The 22327-nt window shown below is 42.9% G+C and overlaps 2 protein-coding genes across 7 annotated transcripts in view; both read left to right on the top strand.

The window, feature by feature from the left end:
• The window catches only part of LOC116433442 (uncharacterized), a 42608-nt gene extending 28166 nt beyond the window's left edge, over positions 1-14442 (top strand). Inside the window, exons 3-8 of the mRNA XM_031991530.2 lie at positions 4895-5167; positions 6944-7239; positions 8622-8920; positions 9873-10056; positions 10159-10337; positions 10644-14442. Of these exons, the coding sequence (XP_031847390.1) occupies positions 4895-5167; positions 6944-7239; positions 8622-8920; positions 9873-10056; positions 10159-10337; positions 10644-11097 (1685 nt within the window). The 3' untranslated portion in view covers positions 11098-14442. The remainder of the gene's footprint in view (positions 1-4894; positions 5168-6943; positions 7240-8621; positions 8921-9872; positions 10057-10158; positions 10338-10643) is intronic.
• A 565-nt stretch (positions 14443-15007) lies between these two features.
• The window catches only part of LOC116433567 (lateral signaling target protein 2 homolog), a 43704-nt gene continuing 36384 nt past the window's right edge, over positions 15008-22327 (top strand). For 4 of the 6 annotated variants that reach the window (XR_004236312.2, XR_004236311.2, XM_031991782.2 and 1 more), the window contains exon 1: positions 15008-15352. Coding sequence is in view for 4 of the 6 variants with exons in the window: in XM_031991782.2 (XP_031847642.1) it covers positions 15317-15352 (36 nt within the window). In the remaining 2 variants the exon portion in view is untranslated. The remainder of the gene's footprint in view (positions 15353-22327) is intronic. The other 2 variants (XM_031991791.2, XM_031991815.2) reach the window with 1 other exon arrangement.

Raw genomic sequence — 22327 nt, forward strand, 5'->3', positions numbered from 1 at the left:
TTGTTTGAAATAGCTTAATAGCTGTGAGGTTAAAATTTGTCACGTTTTTCTGAAGAACGATCAACTAGTGATTAATTTACTTTGTTTTTCTTCCTTTCATTTTCGTTCCTTGGATTAACCCTTTGCCGTACTATTTACTTTCGCCTGTTTCTTAGTCGAACGAGCCTACGAAACTCTGAACGGCGAGCATCGTGTATCGACGGAAACTTATGAATATATGTTCCTGATATTTGTTGAAGCGAAAAACCGCGAGGCTCGCGGGACCGAGATAACCGAATCATTCCGCTTGGCAGCTGACTACTTTTAACCAATTGAACCGATTAAACCGATTCAAATTGCGGTCGAATCCTTTCTGTCCGTATTGGAAATCGCGATCGACGATCGCAACTTCGTATTAAACAAAGCGTTATCCTATGGCGTTGGCTGCTGATCAAACGTTGACATTCCAACTGCCGGATTTTCAAATTCAAATTCAAATTGTTATGAGAGTCGCTCAGCAGCCAATGCGGTTAAATCGATTTTCTGTTCCCTGATTTTCGTAAATTTTCCTGGAATAATCCTTTGTTTTCACAGCTTCCGAATAGGTCATGCAATCATTTCAAAAGGCGAAACATTAGTTTTCTCAATTTTTGTTTTCTGTACTTAACCTCATTGACTTCTGAACGATTCACACATCGATAATGAAATATTGACGAATGTCAGATCAACAAGTGAATTCGTATGTTCATCCTCGAGGCGGATTCGAAGCCGTTCAACGCTAGTTAGCGTCTTACACATGTTTTATTTAAATTCATTGTCGGCGGGGTAGCGCGCCACTGATTGTCGCGGCAACAATCAATTGACGCTCGTCCGCGGAGAGAGAGAAAGAGAGTACAATCGTGCCCATAAATTGCGTTTAACCCTTCAGACCCGATGCGACATTCAGTCGCGACTCGCAGAGCGTAGCCTCGTTACAGGAATTTCTGTAAGAGTATCAAGTGATTTATCGTCGAATAAAAACAAGCGAATGTCTGAATGACTTACAATGTGGAAGCTCCGTGTACCCGTCAATCGCACGATAACGTTCAATCATTGAAATTATGAATAACGTTATATTTCTGTTTATGTTGTAGCGTTCACTTACAATTCCTCGGCATTGTCGTACAGTTTAGTCTATTGTTCCTAGAGAAATCCGTTCACTTGGAAATTTAGCCCTGCGCTCGAAAGTCTTCCACTAGAAACACTCAACGTTTCCAATGGTACAAACGACATTCTTTAACCAGCCAATAAGAAAACACATAAACGAAGAAAAATCTACATTGTTTCAATATCTGAATTGTTCAGAAGCAAAAGTAGTTCGCAGAAAAGAAATATTAAGATCTCAGAAGGAAGAACGTTTAGCTTCTGAAATGATGAAACAAATGAAACTTTTTATTATCTTTATCAGCATTGTAATATTCGCAATTAACACATTAAATGCAGTACTACTCTTATAAATTTCTTTCCTCGTTATCTATATCACGGTATGTTCTCGCGGTAAGCAAACTTGGAATACTTCCAGTCGGTTAATGCCTCAGGTACCTATCAGTGTAATCCCATCGGCGAAAATCAACGTAAGCGTTTAGCAAATAACATTCAGAACGTTCGATGCACGTGAAATTAACGCGTCCCGTGAACCGGAGAAGCTTGACTATGCCGTGCGGCAGTGAAACGGTTAATATCGCGACGGAGTATCGAATCGCGCGGGGTCAGCGATCGAATAGCAGGATTCGATGGGTCCTCCGGACGTTATCGCTGTCGTGTATCGATGATTGTTACAAGGCGGGGGTGTCGGCTCCCCGGGGCGTGTCGGTTCGCCTGTCATCAATCATCGGCGTACGTGGCACGCGAAAACGGGAGGAAGCCGCAGATGTCGGCGTGCCGATCATTAACGGGTACTGGCTCGCTCGCTCGCCTTGTCGCCGTTTCAAACGTGCCACTTTAACCCGGGGTCCGTGCGTGCAACGCGTACACGTGCACACGGCATTGGCGGAGGAAGCTACCGAACTCCGGGAAGATCAAAGAATTGTCTGAGACTAGAATTAGAATTTCTGTGACATCGTTGTGTGAGAGAAAACCGACGGTTGATCGGTTAAAGAAAATTCTCTGCTTGAATAAGAGTGAACGCTTGCTCCTTTATTAACACTAGAACTACCGAGCATTTAATTCGATTAATACGCAATTCCTATAAAAATTGTAACAATAGATTATTTTTAGTTTCTTCAGACATTCATTATAGTACTCAAATGAAACTATTCATTTTCAAAATCATTTCGAGTATTCAATGCTTCGAAGATATCGATAATTGCTAAACAAAAAAATCGAAACCAGTCATTTTAACTGTAGTTCTACGTCTTTTTGAATGTAGTGGTACGGTAGTTCTAGTGTTAACCCTTTGCACTCGAAAGTTTTTATATATTAGACTTAATTTTGCAAATCAGAGTCTCCCGTCGAGTGCAAAGGGTTAATCTTCTAAGGAAAGATCCTTTGAAATACACGAAACTTTCAGTAGATGAAGCGAAAGTATATAAATTGCTTAAACAATAGAAGAAAATAAGATTTAGCGATATTTTCAGTAACTTCTTTTCCTAGTTCAGTCATCGAGAATGATATTGCTTTAGAAAGGAAGACGATTATACGTAATAATCGTGTGTTTAATTGAGTATATACGTCTAATTGATACTTATAACCGTATTATAACGAGCATATTTATGGAGACACCGCAGACTTCTACGGACTCAGACGGTTTCGACGCACGCTGCATTGCCGAGGATAATGACAGACTCAATTGTGGAGATCTTTCGTTCATCGTTTCCGGTAATTCACCGCGCGGCAGGATGTTTGTCGCGGCCATCCGGAAATAAAGTGAAACTATCAGGCAAGGTCGGCGTGGCTCGCAACGCGAAATTTCGCGGTGCGTTTTCACCGTAGAACCCTCAGTTTCATCAATTTCAATTTCATTAGTGTCGTTATATTATCATTGCACGTTTATCAAACTGAATGTCAGCGCAATGGATAGCATTATTTATAATATAGAACTGTTTGCGAATGATCATCGTTTAATTCAGTGTATTATAGCAATTCGATTTGCTTGGGGTCACCGGTGACCCCCATGGCGTTCAACGTGTTAATCAAGAGTCCACGTAAATATCAGAATACACAACATCATTTGCTCGCAGCGCGTCTCATCCCGAGGGACGTATTTCAGCAGGCTTCCGGGAAAAATCACCCTTATATTTCACGCGAATCTCCTCGAAGGCGAGCCGCCTCGTATATTTCCTGTTTGCGGGATCGGGGCTCGTCGAACGAATATATCGGGGGAAGAAAAAAATCTCCTCGCCGCTTTATCTTTGTCCTTCAGCGAAGAAGCTGCTAACAAACTGACGTAATATCCAGAGAAAGTGGGAGCACGACTTTCTATGCGATTGAACGAGTTTTATAGGCTTCAATTTTCTCGGCGAACACGCGTCTATCGGCGGTGTATCTCTCCGAATATGATATTACGAACGGTTCGCGTGATTTTATTGAATCTTCGTGTGTACGATTCGTCACGGTAGTATTACATTCGCAACGAGATTTCGAGATTCCTCCGGGAAACTCCTGCGCCTTGCAAGTATTGCGGAGTGAGCGTTTTCCGAGGTGGAAATCGAGACAGTTTGTTGTCGAAAATGAATCGGTGGAACTGGATTTTTATAAGAATCGAATGGGAAGACTAGAAACTTGGACAGAATGTGTAGAATCGAACGATTATCTCGATGAAAAGTATCGCTAAAGGATTTCTCTTCGTTTAGAGCTAATCGTGGCAATCGGACATTCCACGCGTTACAAGCGAATCATATTGTAACACGTTTGTCGATTCTCGTTGGGGTTAAAGGGTGGTTTATCACTTGCGTTCCGTGAAAACGATGTCTTGCGTTTCGTAAGATATTGTAACGCCGGAGACTGCTATTGAAACGAATGTTGGCAGCGAACGTGTAAAGGGTTCGGTAGAGGATTGTCGTAGAAATACGTGACATCGGTAGCGAGCGTGTTGAACCGGCGAATCGGCGGCAGGGGTAGGAAATACGGGGCTCGTGCCGGCGCACGTGGCTTAACCCTGTCGGTCGTGTCTATCCGGTGTCTCTCGGTGTCCGTTTACAGGAAGCGAAACGGAGGGAGAGAGCTGTTGTTCGCTGTCTTCGTCCGGTAGGGTTACTTAACTCACTCGCTGCCAATCACGAATGTACTCGTGGTTAAGGAAGTGATTAGGACTGCCAACGCGGGTGTCCTCGCCGCGTTTCGAACGCGTCTTAACAGTTTGTCTACCGCGAATCTACTAATCGGCTTCTCGATTTCGAGTTCAATAGAAATTCAGTGAATTTCGTTGATTTCGAATTAAATTATAATGTATTCAGATGGTAAAAACCGTAGTAGTTAGGGAGTTGCCTTGATCAGGAGCTGTAAATGAAGCGTTAACATAAAGAATCAACGATCGATTCGAAGATCGAAGCATCTGAAATTAATTGATTATTATCCAACAAACTCTAGAACAACTAGATCTAGCGAGAATTTAATATGATTAATATGCAATTCCTATAAAAATTGTAACAGTAGATTATTCTCAGTTTCTTCAGGCATTCATTACAGTACTCAAATGAAACTATTTTCAAAATCATTTCGAATATTCAATGTTTCGAAGATATCGATAATTGGAGTAGTTCTAGAACATTAATGCATCGAAAAGCAATCGGTTCCTTTAACGAATTTTCTTAAAAAATGAAAAATCCAGACGTTCCGTCAAGTGAATTCGTCGATCTAGCGATAACGGAGCGACGAGTTTGAAAACGAGTCTAAAGACGTGGCCTAACTGTACAGCTTTCATTGTCACGTGCCGTAGGGAAGCGGAAGAGCGCGGTCGAGCTGCTCCAGGAGACGAAGGCCTTCTACGTGAAGAGCGAGACCGTGCTGGACCGGAAGCAGGAGTTGAAGAACAGCGGGCATCTTCAGGTGTCGCAGCTGACCGCGCCGGGAGCGCCGCCGAGGCTGCTCAGGAAGTGCGGCGGTACCGCGGCGCCGACATGCTCCATGCAACCGACGTCACCGTCGCAGCTGCCACCCGCTCAGCTGACGCCACCCTGTTGCTGGGCATCCTGCCACGAACAGGACAGGCGTAAGTTTAACCGGGCGAAACTTTTCGCCGCGCATCCGCCTCACCGCTCCGGTGATCATCGATTTAATCCCTTGCCTAATGCTTCGCCCTATAATCTCTTCCACTGCTCGCTCCCCGAGCTTAGCTTATCTTGAAGAATTTATTAGTCAAGGGAAGAAGGATTACGCGTTTCGTCTTGAGCAGTTTGTCTGAGAACGCGTACTTCTGCTCGAAATCTACCTCGAAGTTGACTAGAAGCTTTACTCGAAGTTTACTGTAACTTTCAGTCGAAGTTCCTTCCAAATTTTATACAAAATTCACTCCAAGTTTATCTAGGAGTTGATTAGAAATTTGATTTAACATTTGTTCTAAACTTTATTCAAGGTTGCTTCGAGTTCCTTCGAAATTCCACTCAAAATTTGCTCCAAACTTTATTCCAAACTACCGACCGAATTTCCCTAAAAATTCGCTGCAAACGTTACTCCGAATCTCTCCCGAATCTCCGCAGATTAACCCCGTTTCTAGCAACCTCCGTCCGGAAGTTCCGTCGCGATTCCGACAGGACGCAGGACAAGGGGTTGACTATACGATCTGGTTTCGATGTAACCGACCGCGCCGGTCGCTTTTCCATTCCACTGCCGCGGGCCAGACTCCGCCATGCATCGCACACCGGAGATCGCTTTAATTGGTCGTTGAAACGCTTTCGCGAGATCGTATACTAGGTATTCCCTTATGGGTACGCTCGCGTTTCCTGCTCTGTTTTATATATTTCGCGCGGCGGCCGCCGTTTTCCCGAGTTAATTCGTTCATCGATATCAGTTCGATAGAGGCCAACAACAGCACCGGTGTGCACCTCGAACAGTTAAGTGTTCCGACAGTGAACTTCGCCGATATTTTTCACCGGAGATCAAAGGGAATTCCTGTACAGTCACGCGTAAGATCGTTCGCGCTGTTCGCCGAGGATACCGCGAAGGTTTAGGTCGTTCCCAGCGACGAGAGGTTAAACACCTAAAATTCCGGAGATCGCGGCGCGTTAGCTGTCCCCCGCGGGCTTAAGTGATCGCGCGTTTTCACTTAATCCGTTGCGGTCGTTGCGGTATTCTTGCGGGAAATGACCGGCTCGTTTGCCGGTCGGCGGTTTCGCGTCGCGCAGGTGTAGGAATCGGTCATCGAGAGCATTAGGATCAACATCGGAACACGTTTCGTTGTTCCTCATCGACGACCTAGATGCCAGCTGCTTTTCGCCTATCGATTTTCTATTTTCCATTTCTTTCGACTCGTCGATCGGCGTTTGTTCCAGCTGTTACCAGGCTTTTTCCACCGTTTAAAATTCTTCGGGCCCAACCCGCCTCGACCGCAGACGTCTCGTCTGTCTCGTCAGCCGAGCCACGTATTGCTTTCCGTTCCGAAGTAATTACGAGCGGCGCGATACGCGATATCCTTACATCTAGACGCGTTACTTCCGAATGGATGGTTCAATCGAACAGCGTATTTCGACGTTGTCGCGTCGCGTGAGGGTCAGTCTCTTCGCAGTTTACTTCGCGATCGACGACGCACTGCTGACGATTCTTGCGGGCTGTACAGTCGCGTGGGAATAAATTACCGATCGTTAAGCGTTCGCAATCGGAAAGTTTGATTAGTAGGCTTCCGGTAGATAAAATATTGAAACACCGATGGAATCTTTACAGAGAATTCGTTTTCAGAATTCATTTTACGAAGTATCGGTATCGAAATTAAACTTCTCGAGGAAGTCAGAGACGATGGTTTTAACCGAACGATTTCTGTTTCATCCGACAGCGGACGGGATTCTGAATCCTCAACAATCACTGCCACCCGCGCTGCCACCGAAGAGTCCGCGCCTGGTTCCCGTTCCGCAGCGGCGCACGATTTCAGGGCCGCCGAGCAGCACCGGCGGAGATCAGCTGCAGACGAAGCTGCGTCGGCTGCTGAACACCGACAGCAAGGAGAATGTATTTTTCCCCGACGGGCCGTCGCAGTCCGTCATGCAGCCGAACGGTATCCCGCAGGAGGAGAAATTCCGGTACTCGCCTGGAAGCCTGTCGCCGAATTTCCGCGACGAGGATCGCGGGAAGGTGTGTACGAAAAATCGATCGCGCACCGACCAAACACTGCGAGACCGACTTTGCAGGGAATTAATCGAATCTCTTTTTCGCCGTCGGGTGCACTGACAATATTTGATCGACAAACGAAACTTTAGCTAACGTTAAATGTCTCTGTTGATCCTTTGAGCACGAATGTCGTCGTTTTGTCGGTATTAAACTTGCGTCTAAAATATGAAATTCTATGCGAGTTTAATTGTTCGAACAAGAGATTAGTGTATATTCTCTTTTTTGTGGTATTTGGGAGTTCAATGTATGATTTAACTTCTAAAGGTTTCGAATACTTTAAAAATTCTCCTCCGCAAAGAGTTGAACGGAACGATATTATATTTTCATTGAAGTTTGTTTTATTGATCGTATTGTATTTATTTATTGAGATCGATTTCGAAAGGTTCCTTTCGTTCGCTCATGTTCGATATAAATGGTAGCGGACGACGGTCTGTTTGGAAAGTGGAATCCATTAATATTTCTCTCGCCGAGTATTCATTGTACTTTAGTAAATTACATCCGTGTACACCGGGTACGTGCTCGCTGCCAATGAATTGTACCGAACAGACGCGGGGGAGGAAGCGCGTTTAGGAACCGGAAGTTGTACGACACACGCGTTCGCGAGTCGAATACGGAAGCCGTAACATTATTCCTTCGCCGCGTCAAACACGTGTTTAGCACGATCGATGTATCGCCACGGAACTCGTAATGGCCGTTTTAATAAATCTCTACGAATTTCGAATGTCCAGGAAATTGTAGTTTCCTCTGCGACTCGATGGTAGCCTTGTAACGGTTTCGGTAGGAAAATCTCCAATTTGCCTGTATTTATTAGCTATTAGATCTACGATGTATTTACTACCCTGTATTTACCAAATGTTATGTTTGTCCAAATTTCAATATTACGTTTAAACAGTGTTTATTAACCTTAAACAGAGCAACGCCATACAAGCGGCATGGCACTTTAATTACTCAGTCAAAATCATTTTATTGATACCACTGTTATTGCTGTAATATTTACAATTAAGTTAAGCATCGTGCTGGTCACTTCTGTGAAGTTTCAACTTATCTATGTTACGGTATTTTTTCGCAAGTCAACTGGAAATACTTCCGGTTTGTTAACCCTTTGCACTCCAGAAGTTTCTCCTTAGAAATACTCAAGATTTTTTAATGAGATACATTTTTTTAATGATTCACATGTCGATGCGTTGTACAAAGTTTAATATTAAATGTCAAACTCTATACTTTTGCTGTGTCAAATCAATTGGAGACTGAGGGGCGCCTACGGAGTGCAAAGGATTAAAGGTTAATAACATTTAGGAGTATGTATCGTATTTTTATCGACTTGTGATTGTGCCCTATGTTCGCAGCACTGTTTGCAGCAAGACGCTCGCTTCAAATTCGGGCGAAGTAACTCGCACTCGCACACTTCCGGTCGGGCCGGAAGAAAATCCACCAGCTCGCCGTCGGTGGAGAACACGGTCTGCCACAAATCTTTGCCTGACCTTCACACGAGCACCCGGCGTCGAGCGTCGCTGTCGCCGCGCGCATCGACGAAGTCGACCAAGCCGTCGGGCCACCATCCATCCTCGAACAATTGCCCGGATTGCGAAACTAGTTCAGATTATTCGGAACACAGTTTCAAGCGGGACTCTGTTTGCTACCGCAGGTACTCGACGCCATCGTCACGCGAGTTTTCAATGAGGCAACGCGGCCGCTAACATCGTCGGAAATTAATTTCACGGCGTTGTTATCCAAAGCCGCAGCTCACGACACGATATCGGAACACCGATCTTCATTGTTATAGTTTCGTAAATATTTTACTCCGAGAGGCTACGTTGCATTTAATAAAACTTTTACGGTGTGAAGATTGTTGTTGCGAGAGAATGCGTTGGTCTAACGAATCGTTTAACGTTGAATAATAATATTTATATCGTTACATGTAACGGAAGTTGTATACACTTGTGTATCGTATCTATTAAGTTAAATATTGCCATCACGGCGTGACCTTTCAAGTTTTGAGTCCTCTATATTGAAGGGTACCGGGATGTGTTTCTAAGTTTACGTCTGCGACGTTCTATCGAAAAGCTGCCCGACGCAAATAGAACCGAGACAGTTCATACAATCCTGAGCGAGGTCCTAAGAGCTTTCTCACCCTATATTTCCGCCCGCTTCTCTGTCCCAGTGCTCCAGACACGAGTACTTTAGCCTCCATTCAATTTTACGACCGTCATCGCTGTATCTTTGATACCAACAGTGTACTCCAATAATTCTTCCCGATGCGGCCGCGCACTGTCTGCAATTATGCCATAAAAATCGTTGGAACTGTGCGTTCGTTCTGTCCCATAAATCTCTTCCGCTCGAAGGACGCGTTCCCAGTGCTCCTAGTTCTTTGGACGCTTCGCACTGTTACGCAATTCACGTTGCAAATGGGTGCTCCATTGTTTCTGCAACCATGTACGGTGGGTCACGGTAAAAGGTAACGTCAGAGGACAGTCGCTGCACAGATGTTTTTATATACTTTGTCTTCCAGACGCATGTTTCGAAGATGTAATTACCGTAATGAAAAATAAACTTATTGCAAGGTGTAATGATTATTGACGATCGATCGCGTGTTCCAGTTCCAGGCATATCCGACGTTCTTTGGGTTCCGGCGGCGGCGATGCCAGCAGCGTGCTGTCGTCCGGAGGTCGAACTCAAAAATCATCTGGCTCCAGTAAATTGAGTCATGGAGCAACCGCGAGGGACTCCGGCGGATCATCCGGGCATTGTACTCACAGGAGCGAACCGCCGCCAATTATACAAGTAACATAATTACAAGAATTATACGTTAAACAAAATGACGGAAACCCGTTCGGTAAGTTCTGGAGGACGTCAGACGGTAACGTTTTGATTGTACTGTTACAGGACTGTTGGAGTCACATACGTCGTGACAGTGGTGCATCTACCCAACACTCGACGGAAAAGGATCGCTCGAGGAAAGGTAGTTACGCTAACGGTACCCCGCTTTCTGTCGTGAGACATTACAGCCCCGATTCCGAAAGTAGCAACAGTCAAACGGATTACAGTCCGACGTGCAATTCGAGGTACGTATGGTAATACATTTGGACACGTTCCAGATGTTCTGAGTTATACTAGGTTCTGTTATCATTGAACACTGTCAACATATTCTCCACTGGGACATGTAACGTTGCAAATAAAGTCATAATACTTCTTGAAAGACGAGGCCAAATTTGGTCGTTAGGCTTGGCAGAGAACGATACCGAGTATTGTATTAATTCGATTTCCATTTAAGAGAGAGGGGATAGTTATTTGTTTCAGTGAGAAACGTGTCCTAGTCTAATCCATTGATATCGACCAGACAATCATGAAGCTGTTGATGTTTCTGTTAGGTTTTCCGACGGCTGGAAAGAAGGCCGTGGTCGACCAATTCTGAGATCGAAATCAGATATCAGTGATCGTTACTGGCGTCAGGATAACGGTCGATCCAACAAAGTACCTGCTCGGCCCCCACGGTCAATCACTCAGCTCGAGAACTTCTTCGACCGTTTGGGTCTTGACTCGGATAATTATCAGCGTATCACTGAACCAGACTCAAAGACATCGTCTCCCGTATTTTTTGATAGCGTTAGTTCCGTCGACTCGGCGTTAGGCCTTTACTCGTGGGTCGGCAATAACCAGACGAACCAGAGCAGTAGTCAATGGCAGAACAATAATTGCAGCGTTGGCATGGGGAACGACGATTGCAACCAGAGGGCCAGCGATCCGCCGAGCATCGTGGAACGGAACGCGCGGATCATTAAATGGCTCTGCCAGTGCAGGAAAGTGCAGTTCGGTTATAGCTAAACAACGAGTTCGCGGAACGGGAACAATCGGATAGCAACCATTCGGTCTTGGCTAGCGCGTGCATTCAAGTCAACGAATGTTAAGGGTTTATCATCTTGCCAACGATAGTTTTCACGCGTCGCAGGAAACTATGCCTTAAATTTTCATTTAACTAGTGAAAGGTAGTAGTTAAACGTTGAACAACTATTCTCTCGCTTCGTTGAGTTACTAATGCTACACAGGAGTGGGTAGCATCCTTAATTTATGATGACTTCCTATTCGCAGAAGAACATGTGCCATCTACTTTTGTCATTTTTGTTATGGATTTTCCTGTCGCGTCCTTTAAATCACCGCTAAACAATTTCAGTGTGACATTTATCTCTGTTTTTATCGGTACGTTTCACGTCAAAATTTGTATATACGATTCGACCAGACGGGGACGGCTGTCTGATGTTTTACAGTCATGTAAAATTTTTGCCTGTTTGAATAGTTTTGTTTTTTAGGGAGTAAATTTATTATTGTACGTTAGTTGCGTTAATGTTACAACGAGTTTATACGTCTGAATATTAAATGCGCTCCGCGTTTGTGGTTTATTGGTTATGAAGAATTTATATATATAAAAAAAAAGAGATGTTTGAAGTTTATTAGAACGTTTTACTTTAGGGTAATTATTGTAAATTGAATGGTAGATTGGTCGTTGCCAAATTTCATCATTCTGAATTGTATTGCGGAGATATTCTCAAATAAGTGGCACTTGTATGTTTTTTTTTTTATTTTATTTTATTTTATTTTATTTTAGAGAAGAAATATGTGTCCCTCGCTATTTGAACGGTTGTGGCACAGATTTCGATGTTCAATAGATAATCGAGATAATTTGATATTAAATGCTGACTAAAATTGTATTTTCACTTTTCCGGTTCGGTAGGAATTGAGACCATAAAGTTACGATTGCATCGAAAGTCAAAGATTTGTCTGACAATGCAAAATGACTTTGCTGTGTTTACAATAGAGTTCTTAACGTAGTAGCGTTAGTCGGATTTTATTAATGTTTTCCCTCTTTCTCGATGATTCTATTAACTTGTATCGATCTGTACTTTAGAGATGCAAACACTACTGGTACAAAAGAACGAATGTGATTTACCGAATTTTGAAGAATTTTTCTGTGTAAGAATGTTTGCAAATGGAATTTGTATAAGGGATTTGAAAGAATTTTCACGTTGGTGTTTTCATGCCTTATAAATCTTGTTAGATGCAGTTGCGTTTAATTGTTGAACAATTATTTTCGATCCGATGTGCTTAAAAATTCATACGGTATTGCTAACTTGTCTTTTGTATTAAAGATATTTACTTGATGCCTTTATTAATTTTAAGCTGTTTTAAAAATTAAAAGGAGAAAAAAAAAGAGAAACGATTTTACTCGTGAAAGTGTTCTAATATTTTCGATATTTTATTCATTATAAATGTCTGCTTTGTGCCTAAAAAGAGTTTAGAAGAAATATTATTTTAATACGACAAATTGTTTCCGATCGTTTGATATAATCTTGGAATGCGTTTCGATATTTTAGTAACGAAGTTGACTAGAGTTCTGTATGTATTTTATGAAGATTACTATCGGTTAAGTATTAAAACGATACTTAAGTCAGTATGTCTTGTATTGTGTAGGACATTTGAATTGAATACAATTGCGAAAACAATACGACATAGACACGGATGCTTGTAATTTATAAGAAGAACGTATTATTCATTTACTACTTAAAGTGTTTCCTGACATATTTCAACGTGCAATAATACAGATAATTCACTTAGATGTTTCTTATTTTAGATGATACTTACTAGATCATACTACTCGAGATATTTTACCTACAGTGTGGCAATCAATTACGGATATATTAATTACGACTTTGAATGTTTGTAACGAACAAATTGTTGAATTATGTGATTCAAGTATTTTAACGAAAGGAAAAAAAAAATGAAATTTGTGTAATGTAATGCAAGAAGAAATTACTCAACTACTCTCATTTCAAGTGATATAGATGTCTTAGATGAATAGCGATTCGCGCAGATTCTATGTATAAAGAAGGGCGTGGTAGTGCATTACAAGTAAAAGTAAAAAAAAACGTAAAAAAGAGTTGAGAACAACTACTTGTTTAGTGAAAACCTTGAATTTTTCAAGCAAATTTATAGTAATGCTTGTATTGAACACTAGATGTTTCTGTAGTTAAATAACCAGTATTTACGGCGACACTTACAGTTTTTGACAGAAATACTTAGGGGGTGTAACCGAAACGACGAGATAAAAGTGTTATTGCACAAAAGAAATGAGCATAATATAAGTATGCTCGCGAGAAGCATTTTGCTTATAACTTTTTGAGCTATGCACTGTTTATTACACGTGCATTTGAAGAAGAAGAATGTTCAATAAGATTTAATTACATGAATGTTTCTATTTTCAAAATCGAGATTTTTGCCTTGTATAGAAAGGAAAACGGGGGGAAAAAAATATAATTCTTAATATATTTTTACTAGCGGTAGTGAATTTACGTTTCGATGATTTACGATAAGCTGTTCAGGAATTAAATTTTAAAGTCTAGTTACAATTTATACGTGTCGTTATCGTAGAATCTAATGAATGTAATGTTGAACATTGTCAATATTATTTTCAAAAAGTTTTAAGCAAAGCAACTGATAAATAAGATTATGGCGTTACTTCTTGAGAGTACACGCACAAAGGTGTGTTCGATTTCTACTCTACTAATGTTTAAGGCTCAACACTACGTCGTTGTTGACGACGTTGATTTCAATGCGTTTGAAATTTTACGTGGACATGTGAATATCTTTCTTTAGCTGCTCGAGGACCGTACCAACGTCGCTCGTTACGGTAGAGAAATATACATTCCATTTTCTTTAATGTGTACACGAATCTCAAGAAGTAAATCGAGGTAGTATAAGTTTACCCTCTTTATCATTATCGTTAATAGGTTTGTGTTCTCGCATTGGTGACAATTATTATTAATGTAATCGAAGGAATTTCTATAATTGTTAGACTGCATTTTGATTTTAGCTCATAGTTTATGTGATCAATGTACTTTGTATATTAGAATCCATTCTGTTGTCTTTATTGTCTTATCGACTCGAGGCTTAGACAATTTTACTATTAAGTAGATCTGTTGGAACCTATTTTGTAATTTTAACTCCAAATGTATACTTGAAATATGGAACTTACATATAAATGTGCATAATTTGTGATCCATACTATTTAACATTGTTAAAGTCATACATTTTTAATTGCTTTTTTTATAATCTAGTCACGTAGATCAAAATATGTTAAATTCCGATTAAATATTATTAAATTCCTTCTGTGTATCGCTGGTGCTTTTATTTTCTATCCTAATAGTTTTACAAATAACGATTGTGTACACTATTCCATTCATCAAGTCTACTTTGTTTCACTCATCTTTCAATCGATAACGTATGTAATTAACAAAAAAATCCACACAATTCAAACCATTTAAATAAATGGCGCCTACGAAATGCATTACTCCGCCACCTAGGAACAATCATCCAACATTAATCAGCTACCAGCTTCACCGTTCCACCGTAGATGTCGCCAGGTAACCTTCGACCGTACCATCAATTAAAACCGCTACAATAATTACAATTCCTCGATACAGGCCCAAGAAAATTCATCAGAATTCTCGATCATCGATACATCAAGACCGTGGCATCTTAATTCCAGCGAGGTACCTTTAAATCATTCAATCATCATCATCGTCATCGTCATCATCATCATCATCATCATCATCATCATCGAACAGAATCAAGAAACAGAGAGACACCGCGTCCATCCTATACGAGCACGGAGTGGGACGCAGAACTATTTTGACCGTGGGTGTACGTCACGTCGACCATAATGTCGCGCGGGCGCATGCGCAACGGGGAGCTGCGCCTTTGCAGTCTGTGGCAGTCCAGTCAGTCGTACGGACGCGCGATTCACGTTTGACGCGTAGTTTCGGATGCGTTGCTCGAGCGAGACCGACGACGGCCGTACGTTTCACGGTGATACCAGCCGACGGAGGAGGAAACTCCATTTCGTATGCGTGTTCGACTGTTGGTGTCCGGTGGTGTGACGGTTTCTGGTAAGGTCGCGGTGGCACGTTTCGCTATGTCGCAAGTGCTTTGGCCGCGAGAGGCGCAGTGACGACTCGTCCGTGAGCCTGCCGACATCCTCGACGGCCTTACGATGGAGTCTATCAGAAAATGGTTCTACAGGCCTAAGGTGAGCACCGATTCACGTTCACAGTGCGGGCATACCGACCGATCTCTCTATCTCCCGTTTCCCTTCCTCGTACCGCCTGCTCACGGATCCTCGTCCTTTCTCGTCTTTCCGTCGCTCCTGTGCCGTTCCTCGATCGCGTAGCTTTTAGCTGATCGAACGCGTGCGCTCGTTCTTTTTTCCTCGTCCCCCGTTTCGGTCTGTCTCTCTCCTCCTCGTTCGCTGCCCGTTCTCCCTGTCTTCCTCTTCCTCTCTCTCTCTTTCTCTCTTCTCCGTCTTACTTGGACCTGCGCGCTGTTGCCACCTGTTTCGTGAAAATTCGCACGATACCCCTGAGGTGCTTCGGGCGACGTGTGTTACACCTGCGTGATATACGTGCGGCACGTATGCTTCATTGATAGGCACCGCCGCCGCTGTCAGTCGGCTCGGCCTTGTTTACGATTCCCGATCGTTTCCCCGGTTTTCATAGTTTTATCGCGGCCGCTGCGGACGCACAAAGAAATCGTCTCGAAATTGCAAGTAACGCTGCCTCCCCGCAGCCTGCGCACTACTGAATCAGCTGATACGTCATAGAATCGTGACAGTTTCTCAGGCCCCTGCACATTGTCTCTTTCGACCATTAGTTTCGGCTTACGGATATTTCTGCCACTCTTGCACACATTAGAAACGTCCGTGAACGACCGTCGGATGAATCAACGTGGACGTTCATTTCCAGACGTCCATCGGATCCAACATCTATGACGTTTCTATGAAATTCTCATTCTCTTCCTTTTCCTGTTTCTTCTCAGAAATTTTCTTTCTTTCTCGGAAACATTATTTCATAATTCTTCCACGTACACGAGTACGCTCGCCGAGCAATACATCCATTAAACTAGAATTACCCCGAATGGCACCTCCACTCCGCTGGCAAGATCGGGCAACGATTATTCCCGAGCTTGTTTTCTATTTACAAAGGTACTTTCTCTTTCATTACCGATGACCCACATCTAAAGTTACACGATTCTGGATAGCGTGACGCTTAACCTCAATCTCCGCGCGGCCGGATTACCTAGAGTCCGCCGCGGGACGAAAATCGGGTATTACCATTTTGTAACGGGACGCGTTTCCATTATCCCCGGAGGCACGTATCGCTGGTTAATTAATGCTCGGTGCGTTTCTATCGCGTAGAATATTCGCCCGTGGCCCGACGATTCGCCGCACGTATCAGGAAAAGATTTTCTGTCGTCCGTGCTCGCCGAACATTGTCGTCGTCGTCTCGTCGTCGACGGCACGGTCGCGCTCGTGGAAACGCGAAAGCGAAATAGACATTCCATCTGGTCCCGGCGACGCTTCCTCATTGCTTCGGCCGGCGCGTCTCGTGGTTGCTTTATGAGTCGGGAAATGATGCAGCAACGGCGATCCGTGTCGCTCGTTATTCCCGTCGAACCGATTCCCAACGATTAGCGTCTAATGACGCGTCTTGTGCACGGCACACGGTTCGCGGCTCGTCCCGGCGGACATGTTCGGTGTCACCGCGACCACCGTGTTCAACGAGCTGTTACGCGCTGGTAATATTCTTTCGTGCATCGAATTATGGTTGGCCATCGCTGTAAACAATGGCTGTAGCCGTCCATTTTTTTATATGTAGGCTAATTACGACTAGAGCCGTGCAGTATTCTACTCTTCATACTTTCATTAACACGTTGAACGTTGATTTTATAGAGCGAAATATTGAAAATAGAAAAAATTGCATTGTTATTGCGAGATCATCTAGCCGAATGTTAGTGTATTATGACGTTTCTGTTTTAAAATTCTTAATGATGACTTTCACAGATTAGTAATCTGCATTACGCCTATCAGATTGTTTGGAAATGTATAACAAATAAAGTTAGTGTACGTATCAGTGTAATTAGAAACAAAATTCTAGTATGAAACTTTTGGTTCCACCCTGTATAAACGATTGCAGAATGTCCTTTGTTTCACCGAGTTAGTTTCAAGATCGCTTTCGTTCGATTGGACTTGATTTGATAAGAGCGGTATGAGTAATTACCGGGCGGGAGAAATAATTTTTGACGAGCTTATTATGATTGTTTTTGTGGAACGTTTTAACGACAAGATGAGTTTCGTAAATAGCAATAAGAATAATAAGTTTCGTGTAAGATAGTGAGAACTACAGTTACAAGGTGTGGTCATGGTCGTTAAGATTCAATTAACTCGTGGATTTTATTTGTTTCGCGCTAATTGCATTTCACATTAACCGAACCAGGAAAAGGCATCTGTTTACAGTTGCCGGTCCCGCGGAACCATAATATTTATTTGATAAAAAATTTAATGGCTCCTTTTATCCTCGCAGAGAGCGCTTCATTTCCGTTGCTGCTTTTATAAGTAGTATCTCTGCTCCAACAATGAGTTTCCCATATCAATCCTCTACATCTAATTAACGATAAATATCTTTCTTTGCGTATAACACAGACGGGCAGAACAGAGATCTATTGTACATAAAAAGATCGAGATAAAATTTTTCTAGACATCCTCGGAGGATTTAGATTTACAAAAGAAATTGATAGATCCTAGAAGCCAACAAGTTTCCAACTAGTCTAGAAGTCAATCGTTTGCTCTCGAGATGCGACTCGCTCGCCATTTCATCCGACGCAGCAAAGTTGCACGATCAAACGTTCAGTATTAAATTTTAAATTAATTCATTAACGCGAGAAACGTGGAAAGAAACCAGTTTCAGTTTATGCAAGATGTGTCTTTTTGTCGGTACATTATCTCTGTTTATGTTAGTCTACTTCGTGTTAGTATACATTGGAAACAGTGTGCTCGACATTTCATCACAAAATAATGAACACAGCGATGCTCGCTTAAGCACAGGTCAAAGAGATTCCGCATGCGTCACGTGTAAACATGCGGCAAAGGAAATTCCAATCGCAATCATTTTAACTTCACCTTCTCAATCGTACCAATAGAGATGCTTCCGATTAAAACGAGTCCAAACACGACGTGAATCGGTCTAGTTCTATCGATTCGGTGGAAACGAACCTTTAATCTCGTTAATTACATCAAGTCGGTAAAACTAGTCCGATTCCCACCGTGTTTGGACTCGTTTCGATCACGAGGATCTCAGGAATCCACTGGCGCTATATTTAAGAAGGTAACATTAAAATGACTGCAATCGAAACTTTCTTCCCATATTTACATTCGACGTACGACGTCGTTTTGGAGTCTCGACCCCCATGCTCGACACTGTCTATCCCGCTTCCGCTCTATATCGATCCTGCGCCTTCGTCAGACTGCTCGAGTTAATTCCTCGACGCAAATAGCTTCCTCCTGTTTGTGCTCGGTTAAATTCAACTGTGGGACTCGAGGTTCTGGAATTTAAGCGAGCACAAACAGGAGGAAGCTACTTGCGTCCAAGAATGAACTCGAGCAGTGCTCGGTTAAATTCAACTGTGGGACTCGAGGTTCTGGAATTCAAGCGAGCATTACCTTCGTCGTAACACAGGACGTCGAGCGCAAAGGGGTGACTGTCGATCAATTCCCCAAGGCCTTTCAGTTTCCTCGAGGTATTCGAAATCCGACGACCGTGTGCCGGACTCGGTTCAGCAAACCTAGTTTTCCCTGTCTCGGATTTCGTGGCGGCCGAACGGGTTACCCGGCGCACTCTCGTTTCCAGCCTCGCCGGCCGTGAACGGGAAGGGTAGCACACTTTTCAAGTTTACCGCGCCGGGAAAGTAAAGATTTCAGTTACTTTACGGTGCCTTGACCGTACCGCCTAAGCGTTGGATCAGGTTCAAACGTACACTTATGTACGGAGTATGTATGTACACCTGGGCCACTCCAGGAACGTGCTTCTCGAGATTCTACGGAACCTCGATATTTCGGAGCCTCTAACCTAACCCGGTGGCCTAACAAGGGTTCTCAATCTGACTTCATCTAACAGTAACGTTTCCCAGTTCCCGCGTACTACAACTTGGAACACGCGAAGCCATAGGCTATTTGTACAGTAGGCTCTCGATTAATTCAGCCGCTACTTTCTGTGATGTAGGTTGTCCAGGATCTCCGTTCAATTGGAACTCGATAATGCGATGGAGCGTTATTCCTCTTAATACTAGAACTACTAATTAATGCGACTGGTACGTGACGATTCTCGTCAAAACTGTGACAGTAGATTTGTTAACGTTTCTGCACATTAGCACGCAGGTGAAATTCTTAACTTCGAAAATATCTTTAACTCTTAACCCTTAGAACTCCAGGTTGTTGTTGTCCCAGCGAAAATGAGAAATGCAACATTTCTTCGATCTTTTATTTTCCTTCGGAGTACAACATTTGGATGTGTGGAGAATCTAATAATTTTAGGGTAGTTTCTTTAAGATTCATTGAAGTATTTAATATTGCAACCGGTGCAATATTGGAGCCTACAGATTTCGAAGGGTTAATACTTGTGTGATATCAATAACTGCCACGGTAGTTGTAATGTTAAGTCTCTATCTGGATCCCTAGTAGCCCAGTTAAGTAATCTCGCTACATTCCCATGATCTATATTTATAGATACCATTTGAACATTCGAAGCCAGTCCCGAGACGTGTTTCGGATTCTCGAAACTCGGGAATCCCCCGGTATTCGGGCTATTCGTTAAAACCGAACGAGGCAAAAGCCGAAGGAACTAATAAAGTTCGATCGCCGAGGAGTCGAGTAAAAGCTTCGGCGCCAGACATTGAAGCGACCAGGGAAACGGAGTCGGTCACTCGAGCTTTACGAAGAACGCGCGCCGTCCGCGACCGGTGGCTCGTCGAAAACAAACGTGAAACCGGCCGGCAGGTTTTTCTGTTCACCTGGTTACGTCGGGGGTAAGCGTTTCCTCGATTACCACCGGGCGAAACTCGATCGACGCTCGACTTATTGCTCCCGAGCGGAAGAGGCTTTGCAGATCGATTCCGCTCGCCGGAGACTGGCGACTGTATCTCGGTGTACAGTGTGCGAGGAAAGTAATGGTCACCGATTTCCGGAGTGGGTCCGGATTTCTGGATCAACGGATATCGGTAACACCGCTGGAAATCAAATTCTGCGTCGCGATTTCCTGGGTATCGATGCTCGCCAGAAATCTTCTATTATTAACACAACTACCGTACCAGTCGAAATGACTGGTTTCGATTTTTTTGTTTAGCAATGATATTTTCGAAGCATTGAATATTCGAAATAATTTTAGAAATAGTTTCACTAGAGTACTATAACGAATGTCTGAAGAAAAGAAAAAAAAACGTTAAAGAATCGTATCGCCGATTAACTTTCGATTTAACCTTGTACAATGACGAGTCAGACTCGTGAAGATTTCTAGATGATTTCAGTGAAAAACTATGCCGCTGTTTCGAATGTTTCATCGTAGTTGATAGGTACCTATGATAAGTGAAATATTCCTTCGCATTTCTTGCGAGTTATCGATAACCTCGTTTCAATATTGTACATAGATTATCTGCTTCGAACGATCGATACTTGTTTCACACCCGATATGAACGCCGATGTAGTATTCATAAACTTATCGGGGCATTATCAGCAAGCCTTTTGTCATTATTATAATGTCAATTTATCGGCGGAGAATTATTGAGTAGTAAACAAACCGTGATAATTTTAGAAATGACTACTGCTTCTTCAATATTTATCCTAATTCCCTTAAATTCCTCTCGCAAGTGTTTGGTAAAAATAATATCTATCAAGAAAACGATATCCGTTTGTATCGATGTTGGAAATCAGAGATTTCGAAGTAGACAATTAAGATACATATTTGCATCAATCAAAATCGACCCAAATATTTGCCAAACAACGTGTATAAAAGTCAACACGAGTCAAATCGGTCCGTAAATCAGCCGTTAAACCTCTAGCGCGCGAATGCCGACACAATGGCGGCTCCGAGCGTCGCTATCCACATTCGAAGGCTGCAAATGAATGATTTAATTATTCAAATAACGAGAGATTCGTACGTACCCTTTTCTGCTATTAAAACCTTAATGCACAGCTCTGCTTTTCCATGCAGAAGACGAAAGGTTTAAACAATTCTCGCTTTCGCGAACGGTTAAATTTTTAGCGCAGGAAATAAAAAGTTCTTCCTGCTAAAACAGCGATCGAAATTGCAAATTCGCGTTACGCGCGCGACTCGCGAATAGGCATTGTCTTCTCGGAAAGAAATTCTCTCCCACTCGCGATGTCCGTGTATTCCGTTTCCCGTGAAAGCCGTCGAGTGTTTAAATACTTGTGGACGGCAGTGTACCGCGTGTATTAACTTTCTTCCGACTTTATACGCCGGAGCCACTCGATCTTATCTCCATGGCCGCCGGATCGGGAACAGATCTATAAGATCTCCCGCGTATTCGCGTTAACATTGATTACATTCGGCTCGCGAGCATGAGACTGCCGACCGCAGGTGTACATTTTCTTCGTTTCACGGCGTACGTGTTGCGAGGGGATCGTTGAAAGGGATATCCAGAGGTCGTGTATGGATACAGTTTCTCTCGTTCCCTCTGCAGAAAAACCCGAAGCAATACAATGAAACCGATGATCGAATAACAATTGCAGTTTCGAGAAAACAGGATGTCGCGAAGATGTTAGCACAGTTTATCTGGTAAAACGCTGAATTCGATTTCCGTCGCAGATTTATCGGTCGAGAAGAATTCAAATTAAGTTCAAAGAGAAACACTTTGTGAACAATCGTGTGGCAACATTCTCTTCGCGACACCTTGTGAACGGAGAGAAACTCATTTCTCGACTGCTACTGATTTATCATTCAATTACACGTATCGACTATGATACAGAACTTCGTCGCCTACGGAGAATCCAAAGATCATTTCGTCGAAGCGTTTATCGAATTCAAGATTAGTATCCTTGTCAGTAGGGGAAGCTTATAAAGCGAACGAGGTTAAACAAAGATTATTCATTCGCGTGGCAGACGATTAAATATTTTCGTGCGTCAACGAAGAACAATGGCGGTTGCGGTAGGCTCGAAAG

This window comes from Nomia melanderi, chromosome 10 (genome assembly GCF_051020985.1).
Source record: "Nomia melanderi isolate GNS246 chromosome 10, iyNomMela1, whole genome shotgun sequence".
In the NCBI taxonomy this organism is placed as follows: Eukaryota; Metazoa; Arthropoda; class Insecta; order Hymenoptera; family Halictidae; genus Nomia; species Nomia melanderi.